The sequence below is a fragment of the Rhagoletis zephyria genome, unplaced genomic scaffold (genome assembly GCF_001687245.7).
Source record: "Rhagoletis zephyria isolate East Lansing unplaced genomic scaffold, Rhagoletis_zephyria_1.1 Rzeph_scaffold_09895, whole genome shotgun sequence".
Taxonomy (NCBI): Eukaryota; Metazoa; Arthropoda; class Insecta; order Diptera; family Tephritidae; genus Rhagoletis; species Rhagoletis zephyria.
The window spans coordinates 7246-22651 of NW_016166973.1; the positions used below are offsets into that span (position 1 = coordinate 7246).

Consider the following 15406-nt stretch of genomic DNA (forward strand, 5'->3'; position numbering starts at 1 on the left):
ATCCAGCTCTTACAGCAAGGCTTAAGATGGGCTTCCCTTTCCTGGCAGTTTAAGATTTAGCTCATTTAGTTTCGTTATGATTTCTGAAGTTGATAATGATGAAGTTGAATTTTTGCAGCCATTCGAATTCGGGATGGCCAATGCATTTTTTATTGTTTCAATACATTTCCTCTACATAGAAAGCCGTCGCAGTTTATTGCACAAAAGTAGTTCAGAATCTTTAGTTTTTAAGGAATTCTTTAAATTGGCGATAATAGAGTGCTTTTGCCAAGATGTTGTTAAGAATCTTAACCACCATCTGGTGTAACCTAAACAGAAATCAGTAAATGATATAACTTATCGTTTAGGGAGAAAGACTAGATGCCTTAAGTGTGTCCTTATTCGCAAAATGGTTTATTGTAACTGAACCACTGAACACGGCCTCCTGCATACCTTCACATGGGTGTGTGTAAATTGTTATCCAAAATAACTTTTTTCGGGTTAAATGAGATTTTACAATGACAAAATGCAGTTAAGAATATTTTTGTGACATTTTCTTCTGTTTACAATATCAGCTTGGGTGTGGTTTCATTTGTATAGGAATTTCTAGAACGGCTTATTTATGCCATGGAAAGTGCAAAGCGCTCAAAGCTGATATTGTGAACATAGAAAAATTTTAAAAAAAAAATCGCTCAAAACTCCCTACAGTATCGAAAAATTTTTTTCGAAGTTAATTTTTCTACCAAAATCACTTTTTATACATTTTATTGTAGGGGGGTAATATGTGCATGTATGTTACCTTATTAAAGAAGGTTCTTTTGAAATTCAGCTTTGTACAAAGTTCCGTTGACTGCTCACTAAAGCTCTTATAGAATTAAAAAAACAATACTATATCAATTTTTATTTTAAAATTATATATGAAATTCTTGCTGATTTTTAATTAAATTTTCTCAGATTCGCAAATCAAACCGCCTATGTATTACTCTACGGCATGGTTGGCTGTGTCTTCTCAATGACTTATGCCTACTTTAATGGCACAATCACAACAATAGAGAAACGCTTTAAAATACCATCAAAGAATACAGGTATTATATCAGTGGGAAATGATATCAGTCAAATGATGGTCTCAGCTGTACTCAGTTACTATGCGGGTAAAGGGCACAGACCACGTTGGATCGGCTTTGGTAATAAATAAATAAAAAAACATTATTTTAGTTCCTGACTTGGTCTAAATGGTACTATTTTCGCTCCTCTATTTGCAGGCTTACTAACAATTGTGATTTTCTGCTTAATGACTGCGTTACCACACCTCCTTTATGGCCCTGGTGATGATGCTTTGGCGTTAACTGCGGAATTTGGCGCTCAACCGGATGAAAATGCTACCATGGAAGCAATACAGAAGCAAGGTTCGAAAACGTTATGCCTCCTAAGTGGCCGCGGGGCAGAGTGTGAGGTAGGCGAAGGCAATTTGGCACCTCAACTGGTGTTATTCGTTGCACAATTTATCTCAGGTATTGGCGGCTCACTATACTACACGCTGGGCGTTTCATATATGGATGATAATACGAAGAAATCACGAACTCCAGCATTGCTAAGTGAGTGCGAGGGAATTTAATGTAAAATGCTGGGGAAAAAATAAAAAATCATGGCCGAAGAATTGAGAGGACGGTTCTACTTACTATGTTTTTATCATGGTAGATACATAAATACACTGCCGGAAAAATGTATTGGCACAGGAATTTTGCACAATATATGCATCAATTTCTATTCAAATATTTTTCCGCTATATTTTTATAAAAATATGGTTCATTCTACAACAAAAAAAAACACAAAATATGCAGTTTTGTAGCCCTTTAAATTCTAGTACAGAAAATGCAAGTTCGGAGTTAGTCAAAAATTGCATTGAGTTTTGAGAATTTTTTTGTTGAAGGTGTTTTGCATTTTTTCCATATAAAGTATTTTCGAAATTTTTTTTGTATGGAAGAGACTGCGTGAAAAAAATTGCCAAAAATCAACGTTAATTCGTAGCTACTTATAACTTTTTCTTTTTTGCAATAAAATTGATCGGGCTACATATCTGCATACTCAAAAAAATTCTGGAAAATTTTATGAAAGTTAGTTAAAAAGTTAGAAAGAGTTAAAAATTTGCATGAAAATTTTAGAAATTATATTTTTATATTTTTTGTTGTAGAATGAACCATATTTTTTTATAATGCCGGAAAAATATTACAGTAAAAATGATTGCATATATTTTAAAAAAGCAGCTGTGCCAATACTTTTCACCGGCAATGTATGTACAATATGTATATGAATGTCACAATTTTTTATTTTTTTCCCAAAATTCATATCACCAATCGTAATAGAAAAAAACTATTAAAATATGCAGTGTAATGCGAAACTTTCTCCACCACTCATTCGTAAAATATTTGACTAAATCCCAAAAAATGTTTGCTCAAAATTACCTTTTATGAATCCTATTAAGGGCCCAAGTTTAAGCGTGATCGTATAAAAAAAAATTCCACTGATCACTTTACTTGGAATCGCTCATATGTATGACAAATGTAAGACATTAGATAGGAGCCTTGAGGATCGTATATACATACGTATATTACTGTTTTCAAAAAGATGTTTTATTTGAATCTTAAAAAATCTCATTGTCATATAATTTGCCCCTTGTAGGCGTGTTGAGTAACTAAAAAACGGTAATAAAGCTTGTTTGGCAATTAAAATTTATCTTAGATTAAATTACTTTGCGTGTGCAATAACTAAACAAACTTATCTTTAAAATCTTTTATAATGATCTTTATGACCCTTTTATTTACCCTGCTAAATTTGAAACAAAGGTGCCAAATGGAGTATTTGCTTTTCAACCGTAAATCAAGAGGTGGTTTAATATTCTCCAACATGGTAGCAGTAGAAAACTTGTTTATCATCATAGCACACATACATACGTACTTACTCTGACCCAATCTTTCAGGTTTATCATACTTTCTGCGTATGCTTGGTCCCGCGTTCGGTTATGCGCTCGCCTCTTTCTGTCTGCGCGTCTATATCGCACCAAATTTACATCCTGTCATCAATAATCAAGATCCACGCTGGTTGGGCGCCTGGTGGATGGGGTGGCTAGTGATTGGTGGTATGATATTCTGCTCTGGTGCCTTTCTTACAATGTTCCCTAAAGAACTACCACGTGCTGCGGCTAGACGCATGGTCGAAGATGAGCGTCGTAAACGTGCAACGTTAAAGGAGAGACAAGATAATCTTAACAAAGAACCAACGGAGAAGGATAGACTAACTGCTGAGATGGAGGAGAAGCCAAAGGAGGAAACCAAAGCTTCTTTCAAGGATATGTTAACTACTTTTAAACGGCTCACCACCAATAAGACGTTAATGTGCAATAATTTCTCCTCTGTATTCTATCTCTTCGGTTACACGCCTTACTGGATTTTCACACCTAAATACATTGAGATACAATATCGGCAGTCAGCAGCTACATCGAGGTAAGTTAGAGAGCATTCAAGTGCGAGCTAAATCTAGAAACAATAAGCGGTTTGCTGAAAAATTAATGAAAAAATGGATAGGACTTTCGCGACAGCAAATTTTACACGCACAAAACTAGTATATAAGCAAATCTAAAATGGTGGCACACTTATCGTAGACAACGCATTATCTTCAGTTTTGCATAAACAAAAAGATTCCATCTCAAAATTGTTTTTAAATTAAAACTTAAAAAAGTTATACTATAAAAGTAAAAATAATCCCTCGTGCTGGGTAAATTTTGTATGGGGGAAAATAAAAGGCATTTGATCGTACTGTAATAGTAATGTTTTGTTGTCTTAAGTTTAAGACAATAATTATTGGCCACGAAGGATTAATTTAAAACATATCTTTAGCCCGCGAAATTGATTCAAAGTTTGTGAATTTGAAAAACTAAATTTTGGCTTGTAAGATCTAGACGATATATCAAAAATTATTCAATTTAGTATCTCACGTTCATATATCATTTTTCAATAGGACTACAAGTTTTCGAGATATTAGGATTACAAGTTTTGGAGATATTTAATAATAATTAAATAAAATTTAGGTGGGCAGCACCCATCTCAAGTCCATTTATGTATACTTGAAAATTGGAGCGGAATGGTTTCATTAGCCAAGGAAGAAGCACATTTTTCGCGGTTTCTAAATTTACCGTTATACGAAAGTCGTAGATATTATTTAAAAATAATTAAATATTGGCATGTTTATAACAATTTTAGAATGAGTTTCGAGTGTGCCAATAAAAATTGTAAAAATGGAATTTTAATTTCTCAAATCGTAGACATCTTTTACTCAATGTAATTTTTTTGCATTTGGTGGCACACTAGCTTTACTACACTAGATTGGTTCGTTTTGGTAAGAATAATATGTTCACCGTTTAATTGTAAGAATTTGAAGCACCCTAAATTTTTAAAATTAAAAAATCATAATATTTCAAAAATTACAACTTTATTTAATTTGGTGGCACACTTTGGAACTTTACAGATATGTTGTATTTGATGCCAATGTTCACTGCCTCTAATATGAATATACTATTTTAAAACTTCCCAAAGTTATTAAAAAAAAAAACAATTATGATTTTTTCGAGTGACAATGAAAACTTAGTAATTTCGGTACTTTTTCGCCTAAATTAACGTTTTGAAGCTCAAATTGTGCAATACTTGATTTGTTTTATTGTACTTGCATCTGGAACTCCATTGATTAAAATATATGCAAGAAGAATGCTTTAGCGTATTTTTTTCTGTCCAGAGAAGGAGGTGACACTTAAAAAAACAACTCGGGAGATTTGCTTATATTCGCGAAAGTAGGGGCCAAAAATAGTAAAACTGAATTTTTTTAAAGGAATAAAATGATTAAATTTTTTGGTGCAAAAGGATGAATAGATATTGAAAATGTGCTTTTAAATTTTATAATTGAATATCCTTGAAAGTTTGCAATATTTATTTTTAAAGAAATTATATGCTAAGGATTAATATACACACAGCCACATCGTCGAATTGCGTCCTTGTAATTGTAATAGCTTAAAAAAAAAAATAAATATGTATCAAAAGTTCATTTTTTTCAATACCTAAGTATTTGTCCTCGTGAAATCAAAAACTTAATTTTTTTTAATTTTAAAGAATTTTTTACGGACCGACAAAAAAGTATGATCGAAACAAAATGTTGTTTCCGTAGGTTGGTTCCCAAGAACGCTCAAAAACCTGAACAAACCTGTCGAGAACGTTCTCGACGGGAATTGTATAAAAACAAAGCCCTGTGGAACGTTCCCAAAGAGAACTAATTGCGAAAAACTACTTTCGGAAAAATTTTTAAGAGCACAAAATGGGAACAAAAGTCTAAGCAACCTTCTCTCGAAGAACAATGTGGGAACTAAAGTCTCAGTTCTTCCTGGCATAGAATGAAACGGCAACCAATCTTCTTTGAAATATTCGCGAAGAAAGGAAGCGTGAACAAAACTTTTCTCATAGCCTTACATTCGTTTGAAAAGTTTTAATATTAAAATTAATCAAAAAACCGTAAAGATACGTATAAAAATTAAGTCAACGAAAGACTTAAAATACCATATTTTCTTCTACAGAGAATACAAATTATTTGATAAAAGGACGATTCACCCAATGATAAACGATCTGGCAGTTGAAATTATCCACCTTCCTTCTGGCTTAAAATTATGGTTCTCACTGAAATGATTTTTCATCCAAACCGTAGACGCCCCTCTTAGTGTTAAGTTATCAAAACTTCTTCTCGTTTTGTTCTATAGAAAAACTTTCTTCAGACATTTGTTCTTATTTCATCTTGCTTGAAAACGTTCTCGATACTTTCGTTCGCATTGGAATGATTCCCGAAAAGTTTCTTTCTCATTCTGTTCTTCTTGAGAACGTTCTTGAGAGTTTGGTTCGCATTTGGTTTTTTTTAAGAAGGTTTCCGAGAGTTTGATTCCCATTTTCCGCGTTCAATCTGCTCTCAATACTTTTGTTCCCATATGGTTCTTTTACGGGAACGGTCTTAACATTAAATTTTTTTCTCGTGTTGAACTAAACAAAAACCAGAGCGCGTTCTCGGTCCCTGGAATTTTTACTTTCATTTGGTATAAATATGGTTATTCTGTGTACATAGCACTGAGTTTTTTAGCAATGTTTTTATTTATTAATATTTTTGAAATTTCAAAGTCCTTTTAAAAAAATTCCTGACATCAGCGAGAAAACTAAAAGCACACTTTTGCTATATTTGATCCATAGTTTCCTGACTATATTTATGGTTTCGTGTGTCTCGATTTTTTGTTTTTTTTTTCAATATATTTTCCGCAGCCTGGTCACTGGTACCGTCGCCTTGGCCTTTTCTGCAGCCGGTGTGCTGCTCTCAGGTTTTGTAATATCGCGCTATAAGCCACGCGCACGTTACATGGCCGCTTGGAATGTAATCGTTGGATTCCTGACCGTGGCTGGCATCTTGGCTTATGCTTTTATCGGTTGTCCAGGCAATGAGCAGTCGGTGATTGTCAACATACACGACAGGTAATTAATATACATAGAACTGCATGCGAACGCAGACAATATACTCGCAAATATTGTGAATATTTTATGTTGCCACTGATATTTATCCAAACACTAGCGCCCTCAATAGTACTCCCACTTGTAATTCGAATTGTCACTGTGATTATGTGCGTTACTCACCGGTTTGCGGGGAAAACAATATGACTTATATATCGCCTTGCCATGCCGGTTGCAAGAAACAATATAAAACTGCCAATGGGCGAAAGGTAAGTGCGATTTCTTTATATTGATTCACAATTTTTTCTAAATGGTATACATAAGTAAATTTTTGTTTTATTAATTTGCAGATTTACTATGACTGTTCTTGTATACCTAACAACAGCTTTAATAAAAGTTCGAAACCATTATTTAAACGTCTCACTGTGATGGATCTGAAATCAGAGAACAACGATAATGATGACGGCAATATTACGACTACTATAATGCCAGAATTGCCAATCACAACGTTGGATAAAGCATTACCGGCATCACTTAGCACAGCTTATACAGATGTGAGTTAACAATATTAGTGTAGAAGTGTCGCTATCTTTGCTAGGGAGCGCTGACTCCAATGTTTGATTTACTTAGGGCCGTTTGTTCAATGTCTGGCTATCACTACCTCCCAGTTAAACATCTTTATCGACCTTTTCAAAATCTTGCATATAAAATGTGATCGATAAAGCAGTCACTGTACTTAACCGCAGCTTCGACCTCCGATTTGAACAACTGGCCCTTAGGCTGGTGAGCTATATGAAATCTTCGTCTTCACCTCGATAGCTTCTGCAGGAAAAACTTGTTGACATAATTACATACATATCTATATATGCCTGACAGTACTGATACAATACATAATACGACGATAGCGGTAAAACCCTAACTGCGGATTTCTTTAAGTTTCAGAAGGTCGGAGGTTTTTTTGTTCTTGACTTTACTCTTTCTTCTTTGTTTATTGGGTAAGAGAAAGCATAAAAATAATTAGTCTCCTGAAATCTTACGAATGTCATTTATGAACCTTAGTAGTTTGTCGAGGAAACAGAAAGTAGTTTGCCCAGCTCAAACAGTTCGGTGCCTTGGTACCACAGTGTTTTGATATCCTTTTTTAATGAAGTTAAGCCTCAATTTACATTCCTGGATAATTCGCGAAAAGGTGCTAACAGCACCTTGGCTGGCACTGTAGACCCCGATTTGATGTCTATGCCAGCTTTCGCCAATTATTCAGCCTGATACTTTAAGTATTCTGAAGTCTTCCGATGTAAGACCTGTTAGAAAACCTGATTTCGAAATAGCCTAGTTGGCGGGCATATATTGCTTATGACCACAGATATATTTGCAATTTCTGGAGCTAAAAAGTGCTAAATGATTTTGAAATAGCTAAAAAAGAGCAAGGAGCTAGCCTATTTTCGGAGCTGAATAGAAAAATAAAGACCTAATCTAGTTCCCAAAGCACCAAAATGGTAACACTGATGTCATCCGCACAGGGCCGCACGTCGAAGCTATGTCCACTAAGAAAGCAGAGTAGCTCGCCTGCTACGATGGACCATAGCAGAGGGGAGATCACTCCCCCCCCCTTTCGTTTCTAAGAATCTTACATTTTCCTGTCCTTGAGTGGATGTAATGGTGCTGTTTGTTATCCAGCGGCTTGTGGTTTCATCAACCCCTTCCAGCCGGACGCTATTGTCTATTAGAGAGTGTTATGGAAAGCGCCCTCCATGTCCAATAAACATCCCACCGCCACCACTTTATCCTTCAAAAGACTTCTCAATTTTCCTTGTTAGACTCTGAAAAGCGCGGATAGTATGTCTTACTGGAAGATAGGAATTTTATTATCTATGTAAAGGGCTTTCGGTAAGGAAACTATCCCTGATATGCTGGTCTACGATTCTCTCCATTGTTTTTAGTAGAAAGGACGTACGACTAATGGGTCGATATGACTTTGGTTGGTCTGCAGGTTATCCACCGAATTGCCAATTATCTTATTTTTCTGCCAAAACTGCATTGAACATATCCGTAGTTTGTTCCAAAATCCGGAACACAATACTGTCTTTAAATATCTTTCAAATAGTTGTATTGTGAATACTTATTCCTTAATATTTGTTGAATTTTTCTTTTCTCTTCCAGGCTCTTCACGGTGGTCAGGCGATAACCGGCGCATGCCCTGTCAATTGCTTTGCTCAATTTGTCACATTTCTCTCGGTGATGTGTTGCCTGAAATTTGTTGGCGCCACAGGACGTGCCTCAAATTTTCTCGTGTCCGTACGTTGCGTGCCTGAGAAGGATAAAACAGCAGCAATGGGTTTTGGTATGATGATGATGTCCATGCTAGCATTTATACCAAGTCCCATATTCTTCGGCTGGGTATTAGACCGTATTTGCCTTGTGTGGGGTAAAACGTGTACAAATAAGGGCAATTGTTGGCTTTATGATCCAGAATCACTGAGGTAAGAAAAAAATTAGAATTGGCCTTATACGCCAAATGAAAATCTACTATAATTAGGAATTACTTTCAGATACACACTCAATATAACCGCTTCAGTATTTGTTGCGATAGGAGCCTTATTCGATTGGGGTGTCTGGTATTATGTAAAAGATCTGAAAATCTTCGATGAGGAGGTGAAAGAGGTTGAAATGAAAATTGTACAGCATGAAGAAGAAGTTAATTCCATTAAGGATTTAGAAGCATAATTTTTATAAATCTTAAATATATTCAGTCGCAGTTTTTATTCGAAAACATTTTATAATGTGCGTGTGTCTTTGAGTTTGAGTGCCCGTTTGAAAGTGTGTAACTGTGCCAAATTTAGTCTAATAACGAAATTTATGTAAATATGAAAGCCAATGTTTACTGTATAACTGTATGTGTGTATATGTAGCTATTAGATTGATAAGAGTAAAATAGGTTCATAGTTATTTTTGTAAATAAAATCATTTCAAATTATGCTAATTTACCAAAGTTATAGTCAATATGTGTACACGCAGATAAAGGTGTGTTTATATGTACAGTCAAATGTTGTGCTTTGTTATAATTTTTGATAGGAAAAGTACTGTATACTAAATATTTTGATTATAGATGCTACAAACGAATTTTCAGTATGTACGCCATTGCTTAAGAAGAAAGTATTAATAGCTACGATTTATGTATGTATTCACACATAAGAATAAGAATAAGAATAAAGTTTAAATACGTACCTATCAATTTACATATCATTATTAACACAGAATGGTCTAACTCATTTTATTTTCACTAACAAATATGAAAGGATTAAAAAAAAAAACACATTTCAGGCTTTAAAAAAAAAATCCATTTTAAAAGAAATTCACAACTAAATAACTTTACTTTTTATTATGTTTGGAAATACTTTGTGAAGAAACAACAGTTTTAAATGTAATTTCTATTTTAAGGTAACGATATTTAGTACGCTATGTCTATATTAAGGTGTATCAAATAATAAAAAAGTTATTAAATTTTAACACAATTTATTTGAATCTTTTTACGCTTGCTTTTAATTAGTATGTTCGATAACCTGATAGTGGTTAATAATTTTTAAAAACTATCAGGATTTGGCGTTCACGCAGGAGAATTGAGAGAGCAAATTGACAGTTCATTTGGAAGGGAAGTAATAGAAAATTTTTTAGTAGTAGTAATTTGCCCGCAAGAAAAAACCGCTGATCAAGCTCTTCTGTCTGCAATCTGATGATTTTTAAGTTTAAATAACAAAATCTTTGGGTTGTACCTAATTTGTAGAAAAAATTTTACCTAAAAACTGTGGAATGTACCTAAACAATTAGTAGGTACATTTGTTCGCCCATGGAGCTGTATCTGCTTTGTACTCTTCTGCTCAGGGCTAGCATCGAGTCAAACCCTGGCCGAGAAACGTACACCTGCTGCGTTAGACAGAGACGACTATATCCGAGCTCCACCTCAGTCAAGTGCAATACTAGCAACGGCTGGAGTCACCTCCGAGTCTGCTCAGGTCTAAGCACAACAGACATAACCGCACCACCACCCTCACGCCGCCGCCAACAACTCCGGGTATCTCCAAACATCTGCAAATGTGTGTCAGACCAGGATATTCCGTAACGTCACATCAGTCAAGTGCAACACCTGCCTTGGCTGGTGTCACTTTAGGGCACCTGTGGACCTGAACAGGTCACGTCAACCTTTCTAAGACTGATTGGAAAGGCTTCGCGGAAGTTTTTGAAAGCACCTTCTCTGCCCTCCCCACACCAACCGACGTTCACGTAAGTGAGTGTATGTAAGTTCGGCAGGGTTGTCACTGCTGGTGAAGCTCGCTTCATCTCAGCCGGGCACCCGTCCGACCTTTCCTGCTGAAGCGGCTGTTCTAGCCGATGATGGGGACAACCTTCGTTAGGTCGATCTCAATACGGAGATTCAGCTGCTTGTGAACATACATAATCGGAAGAAGTGGGAAGAGCACCAGAAAAATTGCAACTTCACCTCTGGTGTGAGTAAGCATTGGTCAAGCGTGAGGTCACTATCCAACTCGTTTCCTATCCGGAGCGATGTGCGAGCCATTTTAGCCGACAATTCACGCTGGATCTTCCGTGGCCACATGGCCTAACCCGCAACAGTCCTTTGAGAGAATAGTCCTGGTAGCGTTGGATCTGTCAAAGGCGTTTGACAACGTCAGTCACTCCACGCTACTACAAAACATAGAGGGCTCAAACGGTGGTCGGAGAATTATCTGACTGTCTAAGTTTAATATTTCCAAGCTCCTCCAACCACCAGAGGGAGTCTCGATTGTCTCTTATGCTGACGATTGCTCGATAATAGCATCCGGGAATGGAATTGATGACTTGTGCTCGAAAGTAAACTGTTACCTCTCCGAGCTTTATCGCTTCTTCACTGCAATGCGCCTGACCTTATCCCCTACAAAATCCTCAGAAAACCCTTTTCAGCACGTGGGCGAAGGAGGTCAGCCTGCAACTGGGTATTCACGTCGATGACGAACCAATTCAGACAGTGAATAACCCAAAAATCTTCGACAATTTTCTCTCTTTCTCGGCGCACACAACCACAATTGTCAATAAAGTACAGAGCCGCAACAAGGTCCTAGAGTCGCTAGCCGGCAGCACCTGGGGCATTTACATGACGAGGTGCAGATGCTCCCCATTACGGAGCACAACACATTGCCTTGCAAGCAATACTCAATAGGGAGCCCCAGACGTGAGAACCCGAACAGACATTTACGTCAGGTACGTTAGAAGGCAAGAATGATAGAATACAAGATTGCGCCGATCAGAGAGGATTTTTGAGAATAACTTTTGTGTGACGTCACACTGGTGCAATTGCGAGAGAGAAATGCCAAAACGGGAGCAAGAATGGAAGAAGAAGAAAAAATGTTGCAAGGAAAACGTAAACAAGTTGCACAAGTGTGACGTCATGCAAACAACGATTCTGTCAAGTTCGTTAAGAGAGGAATAGCGGTCCGAGATCGGCGCAACCTTTGTATTCTCTCAATCGTGGTTAGAAGGCATCTATCCAAACTGACAGACGAAGTCCAGAGGATCATAAAGCAACCGGCATTCACAGGCAGTCAGTCTCAAGTTACGTAGACTCCAGACTTGTGAATGCCATTCTGGGCACACAACCACCTGACAAGGACGAGATAGAGCTTCGTTTGTTTCGGGAGACTCAAACAACAATAGCCCAACTTCGCTCTGGCTACTGCAGCAGGTTTAACTCGTACCTGTTCATACTCGATGCAGATGTGTCCATCTCTTCGCATGCCCACTAAATTTCACTCAACTATATGTATACATATGAATGTACTTAGTTCATATAATTTGTCATGAAAGCATATGCATTAAGACTAACAAGTAATGAAATAATTAAAAGTGGATTTGTTTAAAAAATAAGACCAAACTGTACTCCATTTTCAACTGCAAAACGGAATTTAAGATAATGCACCATTTACTAAATGCAAATAAAGGTATCGTAAAAGATGATAAGTGAAACGTATGTAGGTATTTGAGATATCAAATTTGCAGTTACTTACCGCAGCAGTGCATATTCAGACTACGCTTACTTGTCATTTGATTCTTTCAGTTCTTCTGAAAAATGCTAAAATGGTACAGCTTGAAGCGAAAATAATGAACTCAGAGGTTCACGGAAAGAGTGATGTTGAATCAAAATTGTTGGCAGAGGCCAATATTAAACCGTCGCCATTCGAAGAGAAGGCACCGAAGAGGTTAAAGAATGTGGAGGATAGTGGCAATAAAACAGAAATCAATGCAATTCTACGCGATATGGCCATAACCGGGGATGTGCGTTGTGGTTTTTGGATATTTAAAGGTTCATGTGTTCAAAGGTAAGCGCAAAATTAATTTTAAACTGGTGACTAGAGTGTGTGAGCGAACGTATGTATATTAGAGCGTACAACCTTACAAGCAAACAAACAAGGTTCGCCATACACCCCTGGGTGTAAAGTAGTTTTGCAAAAGAATTTAAAAAAAAAATTTTTACCGAACCTATGAGTAGCTTTTTACATTTTTCGGTGACTGGATTAATCAAATACGTCCCTAGTAAAAGTTTAATGATTTCTAGTCATCTTTAATTAATGGCATTAAGGTGGATCGTTGACCCGATAAGAGGGTAAGCACTGGAACGGGGTACTTGGAGGCACTGAACTATAAAACAATAAAAACATCGATGTATCATACTTTAAGATTCGAATGTAAATGTCGAAGATATGACGAAATACAAAAGGGCGACTCCTACGTTCGGCCAAAGAAAATTTTTTTTGTAACTATCTCGAGAGAAAGACAGCGATTTATCGTACTTTGAGAATCGAATCTTAATGCCGAAGATACATATAATGAAAAATTTAAAAACGCAAAAAAAAACGTTTTTTTTCAAAATCGTTTTGCAATAATACTATACACTAGGGATAGGGTTGTCCTTAAAATATCTATATCTAAGTTTTGTATGGGACACCCTTTTAGTTTTTCTAAGTACAAAAGAAGTCAAAACCGACTTCAATTTACATATACAAATTTAAGAGTATCGGATCTAAACCAAATTAGTATAGGACCACCTCTGAGGTTCTACCTTTCGTACAAAATCTGATAAATTTGGCATACTATTGAAACATATTAATAAACTAGCTGAGTTAAAGCTAGTCAATGACCTTAAAGCTAGTTTCATGACCACCCTGCTCAGGGTTGTACGCCAAACTTTTTTCTGCTACGATGTATCCTTTCAATTATTAAGGCTGGCCAATCAATCCACCTATGTGCTGCTCTATGGCTTAGTGGGCTGTGTATTTTCCATGACTTATGCCTACTTTAATGGCACACTGACCACGCTCGAAAAGCGCTTTAAGATACCATCGAAAAATACTGGCATAATAGCGATTGGCAATAATATTAGTCAAATGGTTGTTTCGGCGGTACTCAGCTATTATGCGGGTAAAGGACACCGACCGCGTTGGATTGCATTTGGTTAGTAAAGGCTAAAAAATGTGTTAATCAGAGGAAACCAAAGATTGTATATATTTCTTTTTTTTTACTTCCCCACACAGGCATAATGACAATAGTCGCCTTCTGCTGGCTCACCGCTGCGCCACATTTCCTCTATGGCCCCGGCATAGATGCGCTTGCGCTGACCACGGAATTTGGTGGCATTGCCGATGGGAACGCAACATTGGAAGTTTTGGAACAGCAGCGCGCAAAAGCATTGTGTCGCGATCGCAGCAATGAGACCGCTTGTGCGCTAGAGGAGGGCAATTTAGCACCACAAGCTGTGCTCTTCCTTGCCGAGGTCATCTCTGGTATAGGTGGTGCACTTTATTACACGCTCGGCATATCTTATATGGATGATAATACAAAGAAGTCCAAAACGCCAGCTTTATTAAGTGAGTAGGCAAAAAAAGACTTTGTTGTGTATTTTTCTTTTTGTTTTTTGTTATCTCATTTGTGCCAATTATGCAGCGAATGATAACTTGGCGGTAATTGTAGTATTTGTTATGAGCTTTGGATCATAAATGAAGATTACTTACATGTAGATTTATGGTTGTAATACTGTGAAAACAATGCCACGTCAATTGAGATCACCTCTGGCTTTGCCGTCTAATGAAAAATATTTACTTTTCTCTCGTTTTCCCCTCACCTTTTAGGTTTATCCTATTTCTTCCACATGCTGGGTCCCGCTATCGGTTACGCCTTGGCCTCATTCTGTCTGCGTCTCTATATCGCACCACAATTGCGTCCTGTCATCAATAACGATGATCCACGTTGGTTGGGCGCCTGGTGGATGGGTTGGCTGTTGCTGGGCTCTGTACTCTTCGTATGTGGCATACTCTTTGCTATGTTGCCAAAAGAATTGCCACGTGCGAAAGCGCGTCGGCTTGCAGAGGAGCGTAAGCGCGAAGAATCCAACGCGCTGAAAGCTGAAGCGTCGGTTGAGCTCGAGTCCGAGTTAGAGAAGGCATCATTTAGCGATATGTTGACCACTTTCAAGCGACTCCTCAAAAATAAAACGCTCATGTGTAATCATATCTCTTCAATATTCTATTATTTTGGTTACACGCCATACTGGATATTTACGCCCAAATACATTGAGATACAATATCGGCAATCGGCGGCAACTTCTAGGTGAGAGTAAGAGTGTTTCATATAACGCATCAAAAGAACACATTTGATACATTTTCTTCAGCATGGTCACCGGAACTGTTGCATTGGCCTTCTCCGCTATTGGCGTCTTACTATCTGGCTTTGTTTTATCCAAGTATAAGCCAAGCGCCCGTTATATGGCCGCGTGGAATGTACTTGTTGGACTGCTTACCGTTGCCGGTTGCATTGCATATGCATTTATCGGCTGTCCAGGAAATGAGCACTCAATGATT

The 15406-nt window shown here is 37.2% G+C and overlaps 2 protein-coding genes and 1 long non-coding RNA gene across 3 annotated transcripts in view; 2 read left to right on the top strand and 1 right to left on the bottom strand.

Annotated features, from left to right (window-relative positions):
- LOC108376103 (solute carrier organic anion transporter family member 1A1-like) overlaps positions 1–9804 on the top strand; it is a 12619-nt gene extending 2815 nt beyond the window's left edge. Inside the window, exons 2-9 of the mRNA XM_017632280.1 lie at positions 934–1163; positions 1242–1574; positions 2957–3479; positions 6321–6527; positions 6625–6772; positions 6854–7057; positions 8664–8983; positions 9053–9804. Of these exons, the coding sequence (XP_017487769.1) occupies positions 934–1163; positions 1242–1574; positions 2957–3479; positions 6321–6527; positions 6625–6772; positions 6854–7057; positions 8664–8983; positions 9053–9227 (2140 nt within the window). The 3' untranslated portion in view covers positions 9228–9804. The remainder of the gene's footprint in view (positions 1–933; positions 1164–1241; positions 1575–2956; positions 3480–6320; positions 6528–6624; positions 6773–6853; positions 7058–8663; positions 8984–9052) is intronic.
- The window catches only part of LOC108376104 (uncharacterized), a 15918-nt gene extending 3749 nt beyond the window's left edge, over positions 1–12169 (bottom strand). Inside the window, exons 1-2 of the long non-coding RNA XR_001849234.1 lie at positions 12082–12169; positions 7045–7046 (exon numbers count right to left, since the gene is read on the bottom strand). This is a non-coding gene — a long non-coding RNA (uncharacterized LOC108376104). The remainder of the gene's footprint in view (positions 1–7044; positions 7047–12081) is intronic.
- Positions 12170–12629: 460 nt separating this feature from the next.
- On the top strand, positions 12630–15400 carry LOC108376102 (solute carrier organic anion transporter family member 4C1-like; the record flags this gene model as incomplete). Its single annotated transcript, XM_017632279.1, has 5 exons — positions 12630–12871; positions 13774–14003; positions 14084–14416; positions 14678–15155; positions 15217–15400. Coding segments are annotated over exons 1-5 (1467 nt in total), but the record flags the coding sequence as incomplete, so codon positions are not given.
- Positions 15401–15406: the final 6 nt, after the last annotated feature.